Source organism: Schistocerca nitens, chromosome 11 (assembly GCF_023898315.1).
Source record: "Schistocerca nitens isolate TAMUIC-IGC-003100 chromosome 11, iqSchNite1.1, whole genome shotgun sequence".
NCBI classification, from domain to species: Eukaryota; Metazoa; Arthropoda; class Insecta; order Orthoptera; family Acrididae; genus Schistocerca; species Schistocerca nitens.
In genome coordinates, this window is record NC_064624.1 from 25,965,942 (window position 1) to 25,983,657 (window position 17,716).

Here is a 17,716-nt window from a genome sequence, read left to right on the forward strand (position 1 = left end):
ACCCCCTCCCCCGTCACCCCCTCCCCCCGTCACCCCCTCCCCCCGTCCCCCCTCCCCCCGTCACCCCCTCCCCCCGTCACCCCCTCCCCCCGTCACCCCCTCTCCCATCTTCTCCCATCTCCTCCCCCTCTCCCATCTCCTCCTCCCCCCGTCACCCCCTCTCCCATCTCCTCCCTCTCTCCCATCTCCTCCTCCCCCCGTCACCCCCTCTCCCATCTCCTCCTCCCCCCGTCACCCCCTCTCCCATCTCCTCCCCCCGTCACCCCCTCTCCCATCTCCTCCTCCCCCCTTCACCCCCTCTCCCATCTCTCCCTCCCCCCGTCACCTCCTCCCCCATCTCTCCCTCCCCCCGTCACCTCCTCCCCCATCTCTCCCTCCCCCCGTCACCTCCTCCCCCATCTCTCCCTCCGCCCGTCACCCCCTCTCCTATCTCTCCCTCCGCCCGTCACCCCCCTCTCCTATCTCTCCCTCCGCCCGTCACCCCCTCTCCTATCTCTCCCTCCGCCCGTCACCCCCTCTCCTATCTCTCCCTCCCCCCGTCACCCCCTCTCCTATCTCTCCCTCCCCCCGTCACCCCCTCTCCTATCTCTCCCTCCCCCCGTCACCCCCTCTCCTATCTCTCCCTCCCCCCGTCACCCCCTCTCCTATCTCTCCCTCCCCCCGTCACCCCCTCTCCTATCTCTCCCTCCCCCCGTCACCCCCTCTCCTATCTCTTCCTCCTCCCGTCACCCCCTCTCATATCTCTTCCTCCCCCCGTCAACCCCTCTCCCATCTCCCCCTCCCCCCATCATCCCCTCTCCCCCTCGCCCCGTCACCCCCTTTCCCATCTCCCCCTCACCCCATCACCCCCTCCCCCATCTCCCCCTCCCCCATCTCCCCCTCCCCCATCCCCCCTCCCCCATCTCCCCATCTCCCCCTCCCCCGTCACCCCCTCTCCCCTCCCCCGTCACCCCCTCTCCCCTCCCCCGTCACCCCCTCTCCCCCTCCCCCGTCACCCCCTCTCCCCCTCCCCCGTCACCCCCTCTCCCCCTCCCCCGTCACCCCCTCTCCCCGTCACCCTCCCCTCCCCCTCTCCCCCGTCACCCCCTCTCCCCCGTCACCCCCTCTCCCCCGTCACCCCCTCTCCCCCGTCACCCCCTCTCCCCCGTCACCCCCTCTCCCCCGTCACCCCCCTCTCCCCCGTCACCCCCTCTCCCCTCACCCCTCTCCCCCTCCCCTCCCCCGTCACCCCCTCTCCCATCTCCCCCAACTCCTCTCACCCCCTCTCACCCCATCTTCCATCTCCGCCCCGTCACCCCCCTCCCCCTCCCCTCCTCCCCCTGTCACCGCTCTCTCCCCTTCCCCCTCCCCTCTCCCTTCCCCCTCCCCTCTCCCCTCTCCCCTTCCCCCTCCCCTCTCCCCTTCCCCCTCCCCTCTCCCCTTCCCCCTCCCCTCTCCCCTTCCCCCTCCCCTCTCCCCTTCCCCCTCCCCTCTCCCCTTCCCCCTCCCCTCTCCCCTTCCCCCCCCCCTCTCCCCTTCCCCCTCCCCTCTCCCCTTCCCCCTCCCCTCTCCCCTTCCCCCTCCCCTCTCCCCTCCCCCCTCCCGCCTCCCCTCTCTCCTTCCCCCTCCCCTCCTTTCCCGTTACCCCTCTCTCCCCTCTTCTCTTCCTCCTCCCCTCCTTTCCCGTTACCCCTCTCTCCCCTCTCCCCTTCCCCCTCTCCTCCTCCACCGTCACCCATCTCTCCCCTCTCTCCTTCCCCCTCTTCTCCTTCCCCGTTACCCCTCTCTCCCCTCTCTCCTTCCCCCTCTTCTCCTTCCCCGTTACCCCTCTCTCCCCTTCCCCCTCTTCTCCTCCTGTCACCACTCTCCCCCTCTCCCCTTCCCCTTCCCCCTCTCCTACTCCCCCCGTCACCCCTCTCCCCCCCTCCCCTCTCCCCTCTCCCCTCTCCCCCTCCCCCATCACCCCCTCTCCCATCTCCCCCACCTCCTCTCACCCCCCTCCCATCTCCGCTCCGTCACCCCCTCCCCCCTCCCCTCCTCCCCCTGTCACCGCTCTCTCCCCTTCCCCCTCCCCTCTCCCCGCTCTCTCCCCTTCCCCCTCCCCTCTCCCCTACCCCTCCCCTCTCCCCTTCCCCCTCCCCTCTCCCCTTCCCCCTCCCCTCTCCCCTTCCCCCTCCCCTCTCCCCTTCCCCCTCCCCTCTCCCCTTCCCCCTTCCCTCTCCCCTCTCCCCTCCACTCCTTTCCCGTTACCCCTCCCCTCCTTTCCCTATACCCCTCCCCTCCTTTCCCATTACCCCTCCCCTCCTTTCCCGTTACTCCTCTCTCCCCTTCCCCTTCTCCTCCTCCCCCGTCACCCCTCTCTCCCCTCTCCCCTTCCCCTTCTCCTCCTCCCCCGTCACCCCTCTCTCCCCTCTCCCCTTCCCCCTCTCCTCCTCCCCCGTCACCCCTCTCTCCCCTCTCCCCTTCCCCCTCTCCTCCTCCCCCGTCACCCCTCTCTCCCCTCTCCCCTTCCCCCTCTCCTCCTCCCCCGTCACCCCTCTCTCCCCTCTCCCCTTCCCCCTCTCCTCCCCCGTCACCCCTCTCTCCCCTCTCCCCTTCCCCCTCTCGTCCTTCCCCGTTACCCCTCTCTCCCCTTCCCCCTCTCCTCCTTCCCCGTTACCCCTCTCTCCCCTTCCCCCTCTTCTCCTTCCCCGTTACCCCTCTCTCCCCTTCCCCCTCTTCTCCTCCTGTCACCCCTCTCCCCCTCTCCCCCTCTCCCCTTCCCCCTCTCCCCTTCCCCCTCTCCTACTCCCCCCGTCACCCCTCTCCCCCCTCTCCCCTTCCCCCTCTCCTACTCCCCCGTCACCCCTCTCCCCCCTCTCCCCTTCCCCCTTCCCCCTCTCCTCCTCCCCCCGTCACCCCTCTCTCCCCTTCCCCCTCCCCTCCTCCCCTGTCTCCCCTCTCTCCCCTCCCCCTCTCCTTGGCCCTCCTCCCACGTTTCCCCTCTCACATGTCCCACCCCCCTAACTTCTCGGCCTCCCCAACTTTATATATGAGAGCCAAGTAGGAACAAGACACGGAAGCCTTGATCACTCCTTGTTTTTGCTTTTTTTTCAGTTTCTTGAAGATCCATTACGGACTGACAACACTCCTGTTGGGGTAAAGCAGGATCCTGAACTGCAACAAGATGCTGATCTATCTGAGCATAATGTAAGTTTTCATACAAGTACTGTATTGTGCAGGAAGTGTATTAAGTATGTCATGACACAAATATGGGGCATTCAAGCTAAATTTTCATGGATTGTTAACAAATGTATCCTATGATACCAGCTATTTTCAAGAATGTTTGTGGTCTTCCAGTTGACTCTAGTTAAATGTGTTATTTGTTGGTTATTACCAATTGTATTTTAACTGCACTTGTAACAAGCAAATCTGTATTAATCAGTACCCTTGCATTAATTATTTATTATGATTCTATGTCGTGAATGCTTTAAGTACATATCTGGTGTCAACAGAGCAACGAAGACTTCCTCTTAGAAGTAATTGTTAATCTTGTTACGTGTCTCTGTGTCACAGCACTGTAACATGATGTGGAACTATGATACGTGGTGGGTGTATATTCTAGAGTTCTCAGTCTCTACTCTTTGTAGTATTTACATCATTACTGAAATCCTGCATTGGCTGTATGTAATTCCTTGTGATTTTCCTCCAGTACACATAACATAAATTTGCATTGCTTTCTAAAGAGAAGGCACTGAAAATACATGGTGAAAGAGCAAGAAGCTGTGTAAATAGCATTAAATTTGGTTCATTTTGCTGATAATGTGTGGAATGCCGTATTCATTTGATTAATGGCCAAAAAGTCCTTTTGTTTATGGGTTTACAGCTGGAAGATTATTTGCATCCCTATATTATCTCAATTTAATTTTGAAATGTTGCTAGACATGTATATCAGGTTTCTATATGGGAGTATGACCACCTAATAGAGCAGGTCATAGTGCCTCTGAAATCACAGTGGTTTATGTGACATGAATAGAAAGTGAAAGTACGCCAAATAAATACTACACAATGGCTGATAGCAAAATCAGAGGCATTAGAACTGATTTGGATGGATTCTGACATTCATCTTCCCAAGCAATAAGAATCTCTGTAAAGCTGGATGATACTCATAAGAAGGGAACATTGAGAGCTATATCCTACACACAGAAGTTAGCAAGCAGTTATAATTCACAGATTGTTTGCTTCTTTCAGTCTGCTAAAAATCCATTGGGAATATCACGGTCCACTGATTTTATCAAGGAGGATCCTGAATTAAATTTGGAAATGAATGAAACTGAGACTATTGTAAGTATTTACATCCTCGATGTATTGCATGTTTTCAAGTAATAAGTCTTCTGTTAAGTGTGTAGAGTAAAAGATGCTTTGCTGTGGAATTGTCACAGATTGTCAGTTTTCTGGAACTTGTTGCTGTTCGTAATTGTAGAGTATTCTTATACAATTGCACTTGACTTTCATATCACCTTTTACGTGCTGACTGTTTTAAATAGAAATGGAATGGGACTGCTGCCTTGCATAATCATGTTTTCTGTAGCCCTTGTTGATACCAACTATATTGCATAATGGCTGGGTGTGATGGTCACAAAATTCCGTTTTAGATGAAGTGTAAGTTCTAATAGTGTAGGTTAGTTGAGGAATATTGCATCTTTCAATAACTAGTGATAGTGTGAATCATAGCTATTCTTGGCTTTGTTATAGAAATTTTTTGATTTTGAAAAAGGAGATAAAATTTGTATGTTGCATATCAGTCTTGGTACTTTGACCATAACATGTACATGTTGTGGCAGCTTCTGTGGTACGTGTAGTATTAGTTATAAATTTTTCAGCTATAGAAAATCTCCATGTATGGCTTTTGGTGAATGATTGTATACAGATGAAGCCATGTATGAGATCACCACTCGAGTTCTGGCAGATATAACAAAGAAAGATTAATTTTTTAAAATATGCTTTATGACCTTGCTACGGGAAACAGATGCTCATATTGATAAACATGTCACAGGAATAAAATTAGACAAAGACTGGGAAACATTCAACACACAGTTGCACAAGTTTGGGTACTGGCTCAATCTTGATGTCATTGTTCATAAACAAACTTCCTACGGTTATTAAGGATTCTTCAGGGAAATGTTGGCTTCCTGAGACACTGAAATATGTGGTGATTATTCAAGCGTACAGGTCAAAGAACCAAACTATCATGCTAGGGGCAGCACAGAGTATGTAAAGGATTATATCTGGTTCACAGCTAACAGGCCAAGACTTAATGCCGCAGAGACTCATATTATGCCATTGCTGCATTGTAGTTCAGGACCACTTATCATGAAAATACTAAAGGCCATAGTTGTCTTCCTATGCAGCCCGAGAGATCACAGGTCATGCAAGATGCCTCCATGACACCAGGACCAGTGGTGTGGAGATTCTGTCCACTGTATGGAGTGATGCTCCTAATGCAAGTGTGCAGAACAGTGTGTTGCTGGTTGTGTGGCCTGGAAAACCGTCATGTGGTTGGCACTGAAATCATTGACGTGTACTCCCACTTGTTACTTTGAAAGTCCGCCACTTAGGTTAAACAGTGGTACACACCTGAGCAAATCTACGAATAGGATGTGTGACCATAACAGTGATTCTGAGTAGCACATGCAGTTGTGCAGTGAACATCTTAGCTCTGTCAGCTAGAATGACATAGTCTTTGTGATCTCAGGAGGATAAAATGCTAGGATTTAATAATGATGCAGAAAAATAGGGCATGTCATTTTGTTACTGGCACATGGCCAGAAAGATTCTGTATTAATTGTGGAATTGGGAATTTTATTAGGTAATTGCATGAGAAACTAGAGCAAGCTAGCAAATTAATACTTTGTTGGAGAAGCCATTCAGTTGCAGGATGCTTCATGTGTTCCTTCAGGAACTCAAATGAGAATTCCCAGAGGGAAGCTGATGTTCTTTGGGAGCAAAGCTATTCAGAAAATTTAGAGAACTGCCATTTGAAGCTGACTGCTGAACGATTTTGTTCCCAGCATATATTGCACATCAGGACTATGAAGAATAAATTTTAGAAATCAGGGCTGATATGGAGCCACATATAAGGCCTTTTTCCCTCGTATTTGCGAGTGGAATGGGAAAGGAAGTGTCCAGCAGGGTTATGGGGCACCCTTCACCATGCGCCATTAGTAGGATAGCGAAATATTGATGTTTCTGGAGATACTAGGTAAAATAAGTAGCTGACTAATGTAGAAGGAGCAACATTTAAGAAATGCAGTGTGTAAAACAAAGAATGAACAAATGAATAATGTTCACACCCCATCTCTAGCCAGGGCTGAGGTTACAGTGGTGAAAGCAAATTTAACTTTATGAAAACAATTCTGAAACATACAATAATAAAAACAACCCATCAAGACAAATTACGGTTACCATACTTTGCTGAAAGAAGTTATACCTGTACAAGCCCTTGCTCAGGATGTTCAAAATCATCAGATTTCACAAGGCTATAAAGGTACAGAATTAGGGGTCTGCCTGCAAAGCGTTTGTTTACAAAGAACGATATGATTTTTTGGTTGTTTACAATTTGTATGTGTGCACATACAATATTAAGGTGCTTTTCACAGCTGTGTTTAGGATTAGATTCATCGTTTACTGATCAGAAATATCAAAATCCTTTTCACAACATTTAAGCATCCGTTCCCATGTTGCATCATAGTCTATCCAAAGGTGTTGAAAGAGGATGCACATAGGTGGGGCCTCTCACAAACTCCCACCAATAAAAATATACCGTGTGATGAAGCAACTTTTAAGGTCATATCTGCAGCCCCTTACAGCTGATCAATCCGTCAGGCAGCTTACTGTTCAGAAGTGCTCTTTCGTGCAGGTTCCAATGCACTGGTACACCATCCAGATGAAAAATTATATTTCTGATCATTTTCCATCTCTTCTGTTTTCGTCCATCTATGTGATTCCTAATATTGTCAACTTTCTTCAGTTTGTTACAGAATTCCCTGCTCTTCAGATTCAGTTCAGTGTTAATCTCACTAAACTGTTCATCACATTTCATAAGTTGAATTATAAATCATGATCAGTACCAACAAACTTCTTGTCCCACATTGCATGGCACATTACCCTTATTAATGTTGCAGCTACCAGTTAAGTCTTATCCCTCGAGGACTCATTTTTTAAGGTGTAAAGTGATCAGAAATGGCCTGTTGCTGGAAGTAGTAGACATTACTGGTCACACACTAAGTGAAACATAATGCATACGATTCATTGGTGTCTGCTTTGATTTCAATTGAAATGGGTGTCAAAAAATTGGTTAACTTGTCAAGTTGATCCCCTCAGAGTTACTCAGAGGCAATTATGATGGCTTGTTTTGGATTTTTCACTTGTTTTTGGAATTATCTTCTGGGACAGTCAACTAGAAACAAATAAAATAGTTATGTTAATTAATGTAAAAACCAATAGTGAGTTCCGTAGTGAGATGTAGGTGCAAGATTCCGTAGGTCAATGAAGACGTTTATGCAAGGTGTTCAGTTGCTAACATAACATCACATCACATCACATTCCTACTACAAGCTTGTATAGGATAAATATTAATTTATTCATAGCTGCCATGCCCTGTAAGATTATCCTAGAGGGTAGTACTGAGTGAAAGCATCCTAGGAGGCATTTCTGCAAGTTGACACCCTGGAGGCAGATTCATTAATTGCAAGGCAGAGAGATAAGAGGTTTTTGGTTAACTCATTCTCTTGCAGGTGCCTCCTTAATCTATTTTTGATCCGAATGCCCAAGAACTTAATTTGTGGATCCTCATCCAGTGTCTGTCGCTGGTATCTCCTTGTATATGTAAGTCATTTGAATTTCTTTGGAATTGCGTGATGTGTGTTTATGTAAGCATAAAGATCGAATTTTTGTTCTGTTGCCTGTAAACCAATTGCGAGCATGTTCCATTATTCTCCTGGCTGTTTCTAGTATAAATGTGTTTGCCGGTTATCAGTGTACTTGTGTCATCGGCAAGCATTGCAGATTTTGAAGATACCTCCAATGGTTTTAGCACATCATCTATGTAGCTCAGGATAAGTCAAAAGCTGAGCCCTGTGGGACATTATATGTGTTGTTTCCCCATTTTGTATTCAGTTTTCCTCCCAAGGTATAATTTATCACTAAGACCCAGGTTTTTATTGCTAAGCTAAGAATCAGTTCTTGTACATGTACTTCTCTTCACACAATAACGCTGTATTTCCCCAAGTAATGGGAGATCAAGGTTGTAATGTGATGCCAATAAGTTTTCTCCACTTCCAATACATATTTCAGTCATGCTGTAAAGTCAGCACATATTTTAGTAATTAGATTGTTACGATAATAAGAAGAAGACTTCCTCCTTCTGTCACCAGATGATTTTTGTGATTGATTTGACCATTCATATGATGAAACTGACGTCTGGTCAAGTATACACTTCCTGACTGAGTCTGATGGACCTAATTTCAATGGTGACTTTTCCCCCTAATGTTTTCAACTACTGTTAAGAAATAAGTGTTTTCATGGCCTGATGCTTTTTCAGTTTTTTTTTTTTTTTCTAAATATTAAGCTGGTGCCTTAGTTGATAGCACTTTCGTTTTGCATGTTCATATTCCAGTTACTGAGGGTTTATTTATCAGTTGTCATTATTTATTTGTAGTTCGCTGTTGCTCATTGAGTTTACATATATTTGAGTCTACATATTGTCATTTTGTCATTTGGAGATACTGAGTGGAATGGTGGTCACTAGAAAGTGGAGTGCTAAGTGGAGAAATAGCACTGTTGACATATTCATCTGTTTGGGTTCTACAGAGGGGTAACAGCAGTGGAGGCAGCTAGAAACATTTGCACCATGTTTGTGTTTAAAGCCATTGGACAGAGCTTGGCAAGAAAATTATTTTGTCACTCTAAGGAGAATTGCTGTGCCATTAGTGACTTACCTTTGGGGTTTGATAAAGATCACTTAAATGCGTTACTTCCCAATGATCCATGTCATTGTACTTGAGAACTTTCAAATTCAATGAACTGTGTTCACTTCTTGACCTTCTGACATTTGTGTGCAATGGGGAAGGTTCAAAAATAGGGTCTACAGATACTGCATGCACTGGAACAAAATCACAAAAATGTGTGGCCATATGCACATCCTTGCTTGCCTGTCATCAGTTGCTTGTAAAGAACACTAATCATTCATGCCCTGTATCATTATGCTGATAAGAAATGGTGGATTTGTGGTAAAAATAAGGAAAAGAAAGGAATGGTTGAGCCCAAACAAAACAGCAACAAAAGGCACCCACAAAAGATAATGCTCTACATCCTGTGTGGTTTACTATGAATTGCGCCCTTTTGGTGTAACCACTTATTACTGCAGACATTTACTGTCAAGAACTGAGATGTGTTGCAGATACAGTACATGAACAATGACCAGGAAGACACTACTCCAGGATAACACCAACCTGCAAGCTGCTAGACGCAAAATACAGTTCACAGGAGTTGAGTTTTGAAGTCATTGCACACCCACCTTATTCACCCAATGTAGCACCCTCAGATTCTCTCCTTTTCTGCTCTCTACTGAACAAGCTTCAAGGAACTTCCTTTCCAGATGAAAATGCGCTCTCAACCCTACTTAACAAGTTCTTCACCTTAAAACCAGGTTACTTCTACAGTTACAGAATGAAAAAGTCATCCCAGCATAGGGAGACTGCATTAAATAGTGAAGGAGAACATTTCATTGATAATTTAAGTCTCCTATTTGCACCTCTTACCTATTAAACTTACAGAAAAATACCAAACAAATACTTGCTGCAAATGGGTACATATGCGTAACCTTTTTTCATTTTACTGGTAAACTATTTCTTTTAATTTCTGTCTAATCAGTATGTATAATGTTCAAAATAATACTTGGTCTGTTAAGCCCAGTGTCTGAGAACAGATGTTGCAAACACCGATTGGTATTGTACATATCTTTTACAAGACAGTTAACTCAGTGCACATGTGCTAAGTGTTCAACAATGAATCATATTGTCTTCAGTGTCAAGTTTATAAAGAATTTAATATTTTCTCAAAATAATTCTGATCCCCAAGTGAGTTTATGGCTGAATAAATGGCAGAAGATTCTTAATTTCTTCTCATGAAATGATGTGGCTCTGTTGAGAGGTTAATGTAATTTGTGCACCATTGTTTCTCAGAACATTTGGGTAGTGATGTTTGGGTCAACTCTATTGGGACAGTTATCAAACATAAACCTAATTACCCTTGTTCTGAGGTATCAGTGTAAATAATTTTAATGAACAACCCAAAGGTCACATTTAAATATTATCGAAAAATGAGCATAGCTTCTAAAAGTAATTTTGTATGAAGAAAATGCAGTGAAGAACCGACAGTACCTGTAAATTAATTAATAAATTTGTTTACTTCATTGTAGAAATGACTGAAGCACTAAATATCCACCAATTGATGTTGGAAATAATTTGAATTTCTTCTATAATCAGTATTCCTGGTAGCTGCTGTGGATAGAGATAAAATTATTTCTTTATGGAATGCAACAGTATACTTACTCATTAAAGGTCGATTGAATCAAAAGTACAATTCAGCTGAGGAAGAGTGATTCCAAGTTTCCTCTTGGGCAATAATATGTATGAAAAGTGAGTTTCATTAATTGTTATAGTAACTTTTCTTTTCTAATGATTGATAATGTGTTCACACAGTTGGCTGTGTGGAATTAAAGATAGCTCCTGAAAGAATTTTTTAAAATTACATTTAAATCAGAAATGGTTTGAATTGCACCCTTTCTTTAAAATACAAATACATATGGAATGTGTTACATTAGGCATGCAGTAATTGTATCTAAAACTTAAAATCTTGAAGATAAGTCAAAAGCTAATTGTGTTTGGGACACCATAGATTCTTGCACAAATAGTGTCATTCATAGTGCAATTTTTGATACTTTAAAAAACTAAAACTATACCTAAATCATATGATTTAAACACGCAAGTCCTTCAGTTTTTCATTATATTACATTTTCTTCTTAATATATATATATATATATATATTCGTGCTGCAACACAGTCCTATGTCCGAATTCTTAACACACAAGTAATATCTGTTGCTTTTTAAATAATCATTGGTTGATTTATTAATGTTCAAATTCATTCAGTTCTAACAAAAAGTGCTATCACTTTTTTATAGTGTGAATAAATTGTAGCCTTTGAAATGGGCTTCAAAAACATTACCATAGCTTCTGCTTTTTGAGAGATGCCATAGAAATTGTTTTATACCTCTCTCATTTAAAATATCTGCAGTGACAAACAATCCAGGATTTATCAGACCATTATGCACATCCTTTCCATCATCTGTTGCAATTGTCTTCATCCACAGCATTTGATCCCTGCAAGAATCATTTTACACCTCTGAATACCCAGCACATCTTTGATGGGTTGCATCCCGTTATGAGAAGATGTTTCATTTTATTTTTTTTCAAAATTCAGGGTTGTTGTGACAACAATATTATGATAGCTTAAGGTAAAAAATAATAATAGTTCTGAATATGAGCGAAAAATTTTAGCTGAATGTAAATTATGATCAGTCAGTTGTCCAAAAACCCATCTTCCAGTAGTATAAAACAAGGTTTTTGCTTGAATCTGTATTTGTGCAAATTCATAAAAATCTGTACCTCAGCCAGCATACTATTTTTTGTGTTTCATGTGGTTCCACCTCCTCTCCTCATTGTACCACCAGTAGCATTCATGACAACTTTACCGTATCATGCAGCAAAGAATAACACAGTCAATTTCCGCTTCAAATACTTTTGAACATAAACCGTATAATGTATACTTGTTTTCAAATAGTGATGTACAGCCATCTCAACAAAGTCTCAAATTTTTTGAGACACGAGATCTTCTTTACATCAGCCATTATTTATATGACAACACAGGAACAGTAACTGTTTCATGTGTTAGATTTCATAAGTGATGGTGGCGTGGTAAAATGTTCCTGCAGCATCCTGTGAAGCCTGTACTTGTTCATGTGATGAATGAACACTTTGACTTGTCTTCATTAATCAGAGAAACAGTTTCTACAAAGTCTGTCTGTAGATTTCCACATTTGAGAGATCCATTTTGCACATATCCCCAATTCAGCAGATTGCGAATTTTTAATGTAGCAGTGAAATATTAAATATAAAATTTGCTTTTAAATTTCTGACACAACATTAGGAATAACTTCTGCATATTTGTGTTGCCTGTCAACACCAATCCATTTTTTCCATTTTACCATATTGTCAGTCAACTTCATTATTTAATGTGGAGTGAAGTTTAGGAGTTAGTTTTTACACTTTACACATGAGTTTATAGTGCACATGAATTAACAGTAGACTACACATTCCAATAACTCTGTACCTTGTGAAAAAATGCTCTTTCCAGTGTCTTTTTAGGTGCATTCACCAGATAATCAGAGTTGGCATGATACCTTCATACATACATTGAGATGTATTCAAAACCAACAAAATGTGTAATGAATGAAAGTATTTTTTATGTGCCCCATTTCTCTGTGTGCCTAAAATTACTTATAAGCTCCCTGAGCTGATAATACTATGTAGTGTTTTTGCAGACCTCTGTGCATCTTAGTCTTCGGATTTTCAAATAACATAGTATCCCATCTGTCAGGTGCTTGACAGATTGTCATCTCTGTTGTAAAAAAAAATTCAACTGTTAGCTTCTCTCCTTCTTAAACCTTGTTATTCAGTTTGTGTTGTTAATGTTTGCCTAAACAGTATGGAAGTTGTTGCACTGGAACAATTAATTTGTTTGTTACTGCATATTTCCAAGTTGGGCTGTCTGAATGTAGCTATTCTGATCATTCCACTGCTTTTCCTTAAGTTTATGGAATTAGTATGAACCTAAATAGGGTTCTGAAGATTACACTACAGTGACGAATGGTTTTGCATTTCCTTTCTTTGTACATACTCTTCACAACTCTTTCTTCCTCTTTTCCTTTATTTTAAATCTAGACATTTGCTAAGTTGCTCTCTTTCCTTCCTTTCTGAACTCTTGTGACATGTTGTTGTCTTCTCTCTCTCTCTCTCTCTCTCTCTCTCTCTCTCTCTCTCTCTCTCTCTCTCTCAAATTTAGTATCCACTATCTTTAACATTATTAATAATGTGTGACAATGTTCCAGCCTTTATATACAGATGCATTACTCTGTAACTTATTCAGCAAATGAAACTTCTATTGTTTCATCCACAAAATAATTCGCCCATAAAATTTTTGTTTCACAGCACCATTAAAAAAAAAAGTTTTTTAGGTTAAACGTAACTTCCTGACCTACCTTCTGTGTAGTAAGAATCCTTGACATTAAATTCTTCTTTGTATATCACAACTTAATCAGTATTTTTAGTCCCATATCTGGTAGCAAATATGATGAATGTTAACTCACAATGCTTCTAACACTATACCCAAACCAATGTACTTTGTAACATGGTCTACACAGTTCAAATTAGCACACAAGAAGCGTCATACTGATCAGTTCATTAGGTAATTTCAAGACAAAGATTCTTCATATCATTGTAACCTGTACTTGTAACTCTAAAAAAATAGATGTTGGAAATTATTTATATTTTTCCTCCACAGACAAGAAAATAGATATTACAGATAAACCCTGATGCAAAACCAAAGATAAGTTTCAGAAAATTATATTTTACTCTCAAGCTTACGTTCTGGAATGGCTCAAAACTACAAATTTGTCAGACAAAATGGCAGCCCTTCACTGAACTTCAGGAGGTTAAATCGCTAGTACTGACAATAAATGCACACAAAAGTACAAGGAACTTCCCTAGCTTTTGGAGTTATTAGTTCCTTCATCTGGAAAGAGTTAGTAATAGATACAGGAAGGTTGGGAGAGAAGGGCAGGTCACTGAGACCCAAAGAGTGGCACAAGGAAAGATCATCAGTTTGACTTTCTATTTTAAAGGAAACAAAAGTGTACTATATTTTATGGGGTATGGCACACTTTTTTCTTCAAAAAATATCCTACAATATTCATGTGTGTCTTCTAATAAAATGTCCAGTGTTTGATTTAAAATTCCTGCCAGGCTTAAAACTGGCCATATATTAAACACTGTGAGAAACCTCTCTCTATCTGGCAACATTGGATTCAACTGGCAGCAGCAGCACATGGATGTGACAAACATGAGTTGCGGAGCTTCACAAGCTTGATAATACTGTCCCCCTCCTGCCCTGCCATCACAAACCCAGAACACTGTCTAGCCTATGATGTGTTACTGCAGTCTACAGTGCCAGTGAACTTCAACTGAAAGTTATTTGTGTTATCAGTAACATAAGAGTATTTTCTTTAATAGTTTCCTAATGGGAAAAAAAGAGATTTCATATGATGTGGGCTCTAAATTGAAGGTAATAGCATATGGAGAACAATATGGAAACAGAGCAGCTGAGTGAGATTTTGGTCCTCCTCCAACAGAAAGAGCTGTTCATTATTGGCTTGTTAGTAAGGAAGAACTGAAAAAAATGAAGAAGACTATATGTGCAAATTGAGAACTGAATGCAAAATGTCCAAAACTACACTGGTATCCAAAATTAAAGCAACAAACAACTACTTCCCTGTCCTGTGTTTAATTCACGATACAATCTTACAAGCTGTCAACCAGATGCCCTTACGATTGTGTTCTACATGGAAGATGACTTTCTGGTCAAGTGACAACTATGCGAATTATGTCGGTGCACATATGAAATGAGATAGTGTTTGTTGGGTAGCCCCACATCCACAATCGCCGTGTACACACCTACAGACAGTGCAGTTTGACAAAGAGAAAATGCATAGCAGACTAGGCAGTGGAGGGTCATAGAAAGAAAGGAAGCAGGACAGTCAAAAATTGATGTGGGCTGATGGCTTAGTGTGAATGGTTCTGCTGTTTCTTGGATGTGGCGGCAGTTCATAGAGACAGAAACTGTATCCCAAAGTCCAGGGCAGGGTCGACCACATTTCTCTTAAGAAGAGAGGACTGTTATTTGGCTGTAAGGTCACAACAGACTGCCTTAGTACTGCAAGTGGCATATGAGCTCGCAGCATGTGCTGGACGTGTTGTATCAAGGTGATCTGTGTGCAGATGGCTTTGGCAGAGTGGCCTTTATTGTCGGAGACCTGCTGTGTGTCTACCTCTGACACATCTTCACAGAAGGCAATGGCTAGAGGGAAAAGGCAGCTTGCTTGTAACTCATGGCAGGCTGCCCTGTCTTGTGTTCGAATGGTGGCCCCATGCTGCATTCCAGAATGTCACTGTGTGTGTCACAGGCGTGTGGCATATGCTGTGATAGTGGGAGGAGAATCATGCAGTATACAAATCACTGAGTACTTCTATGCTCCAGATTATGTTTGTTTGATGAAAAGCTTCTGTCTTTCCACTATCATGTTGCACCATTGGCTACACTATGCCCAACTGGCTCTGTTTTGCAAAGCAAGTTAGCCATGTTTTGCTTTGTCAATGTGTAACACTCTTACCCATCTGCAGCTGGCTCTGTTTCAACTCACTTCTGTCCTTTTTTACCAACTATGCTTGATATGCTACATTCACCTTCTTTTTATCAAGACTCTGTCCCTCAGATTGACCAAACTATACTACACATTACACTAGAGTTACTGGTGAGCAGCATTTCTGCCCTTATTTCTCCTCTTAAGTATCATTCTAACAATTAGTTACCTTAACCCTTTCATTGAATCTTACACATTTCCATATGACACCTTGCCCTGCACCTTAATGCAAACACCATGAAACTAATTTTATTACTATGCTCCTTGCACAGTTTTTTCTAACTACTCCCCACACAAAAGTGAAAATAAATCGATTATATTTCATACTGTATCACTGTGCATTCTGCTTCATTCTGCTGCTTTTATGCTTGGGTTATTCAACCCAGTGGAATCTGAACTATGAGTGGGTCCAAACTGGGTCATGTTCTTTGTCTTTTATGTACCAGAACAACACCAGGCTCAGCAGAGCAAGTGCCACTGTGGTGGTTGGAATGACAATAGTCTGTCTCTTTACGGTGCTGATTTTTCACAATGTGAATATACATGCTACAATAAGGTTTCCTGCTGGTTCAGAAGTGTATTTATAGATTATGTTAGTTCTGCTCCTAGAGTTTGATTTAAGCTGGTTAGCTTTGAGAGAGGTGCCACTTCCATGGGCTCCTCTGGGCAGTACAAATGTGGCTGGGAAATACTCAAGTGAGTCACCCCTGCAATCGTGGTGGACAGGCAGAAAGAAGGCCCCATTATGTTGCACATTGTTCCATTTAATAAGAAAGCATTTGCATTTCATTATACCCTCATTGCTGATGTATCCTTCCACTTGAAACAACTAGCTGTTGCTACTACCATCTTGTCAAAGCTAGGGTCCAACCCATGTGCCTCGACCTGCTGAAAGTACAATTCTTGCTGGACCACTTCTTTATTGCATTCTTTCCTCCTTTGTCCCATTAGCAATTTCACTACACAGGAATCCTGTCCCAATCTTGTTACCATACTCTGACAGACTGTGATTTTCTCTAGGTGGTATTTTGTAACTTTGCTTCCTCCATTTGTACACATCTTCCTTTGTCTTTTGCAGTTAATAACAGTTGCTGAGGTTTTACTTGTACAAATTTCTTCAGTATTCCCCACTTGATGAGTTATGTACTAATTATGTAGCACTCATGATGTGCTCGTTTGCCTGTTGCTGTTACAGATATGGAAATGGAAACTTCCATCAGCTCCCACTGATGCTGTGATTACCCCAAATTAGAGGGCAAGGCTTCGTGCTAAAGTTCTGCTACCAACCTCAACTTCAGTGATTGTTCATTCTTTACTTTCCTTAGACCCTTTAAATAGTGGTCTTGCAGCAAATGTACCCATAGCTGAAACACTAGCTGCTACAGACTGCAACCATTTTAATAACTACTTCCCTATCAAAGACTTCTAATTGGGTTTGTAGTTCCCTGATATTCTGAGTAATATGTAATACTGCTGCTTTTCTGCTTCAAGTATCTGCATTTCCATGCTTCTTCTCAGTTTTTTTGCATAAGTTCAAAATTAAATTCGCATAGTCTTGCTGACAATCATGTCAACATATTGGTAAGGATTCTTTAACCCCTACAAATATTTTAATGTCACATAATCTGTTATTACTCTAAATGTTTTACCGTACAGATAAAATTTGAAATGTGAGAGACCATAAATAAGCTTAACATCCCATTCTCCAATGTGGAATAATTTCATGCTGCAGAATTCAGTGGCCTTGAGGCTAAGCTGCTGGATGTTTTACACATTCCACCTCTTCCGATAAGATACAGCCTGGTGCATGGTTTTATGCATCGCATAATAAAACAAATTCGCTATTAAAATCTGGAAATGTCACAATTGGATTCAATGTTGAAGCTTCTTTTAACTCCTCAAAAGCATGTCACTGTTCTGACCACAAAAACTTAGTACCCTTCTTTTAACAATTGTGTAACCTTCTGGCAATATCCACACATCCTTTTATGAACCAATGGTAATAGTACAAAAGTCCAAAATGACTCTTTTATACATTATGGTACAGGAAATTCACATACTCTCAAGTTAAGCTTGGGTCTGTCTTAACTACATCTTGTATATGTCCTAGGTATGCTATCTATTCCATCACAAAATCACACTTTTCTGTACTCAGTGTTAA

At 42.6% G+C, this 17,716-nt stretch overlaps 1 protein-coding gene across 3 annotated transcripts in view; it reads left to right on the forward strand.

Annotated features, from left to right (window-relative positions):
• LOC126213405 (zinc finger protein 431-like) overlaps positions 1 to 17,716 on the forward strand; it is a 185,830-nt gene that overhangs the window by 102,924 nt on the left and 65,190 nt on the right. For all 3 annotated transcript variants that reach the window (XM_049941130.1, XM_049941129.1, XM_049941131.1), the window contains 2 exons: positions 3,076 to 3,168; positions 4,210 to 4,302. In XM_049941130.1, the coding sequence (XP_049797087.1) occupies positions 3,076 to 3,168; positions 4,210 to 4,302 (186 nt within the window). Of the gene's footprint in view, positions 1 to 3,075; positions 3,169 to 4,209; positions 4,303 to 17,716 lie in introns of those variants that run through there.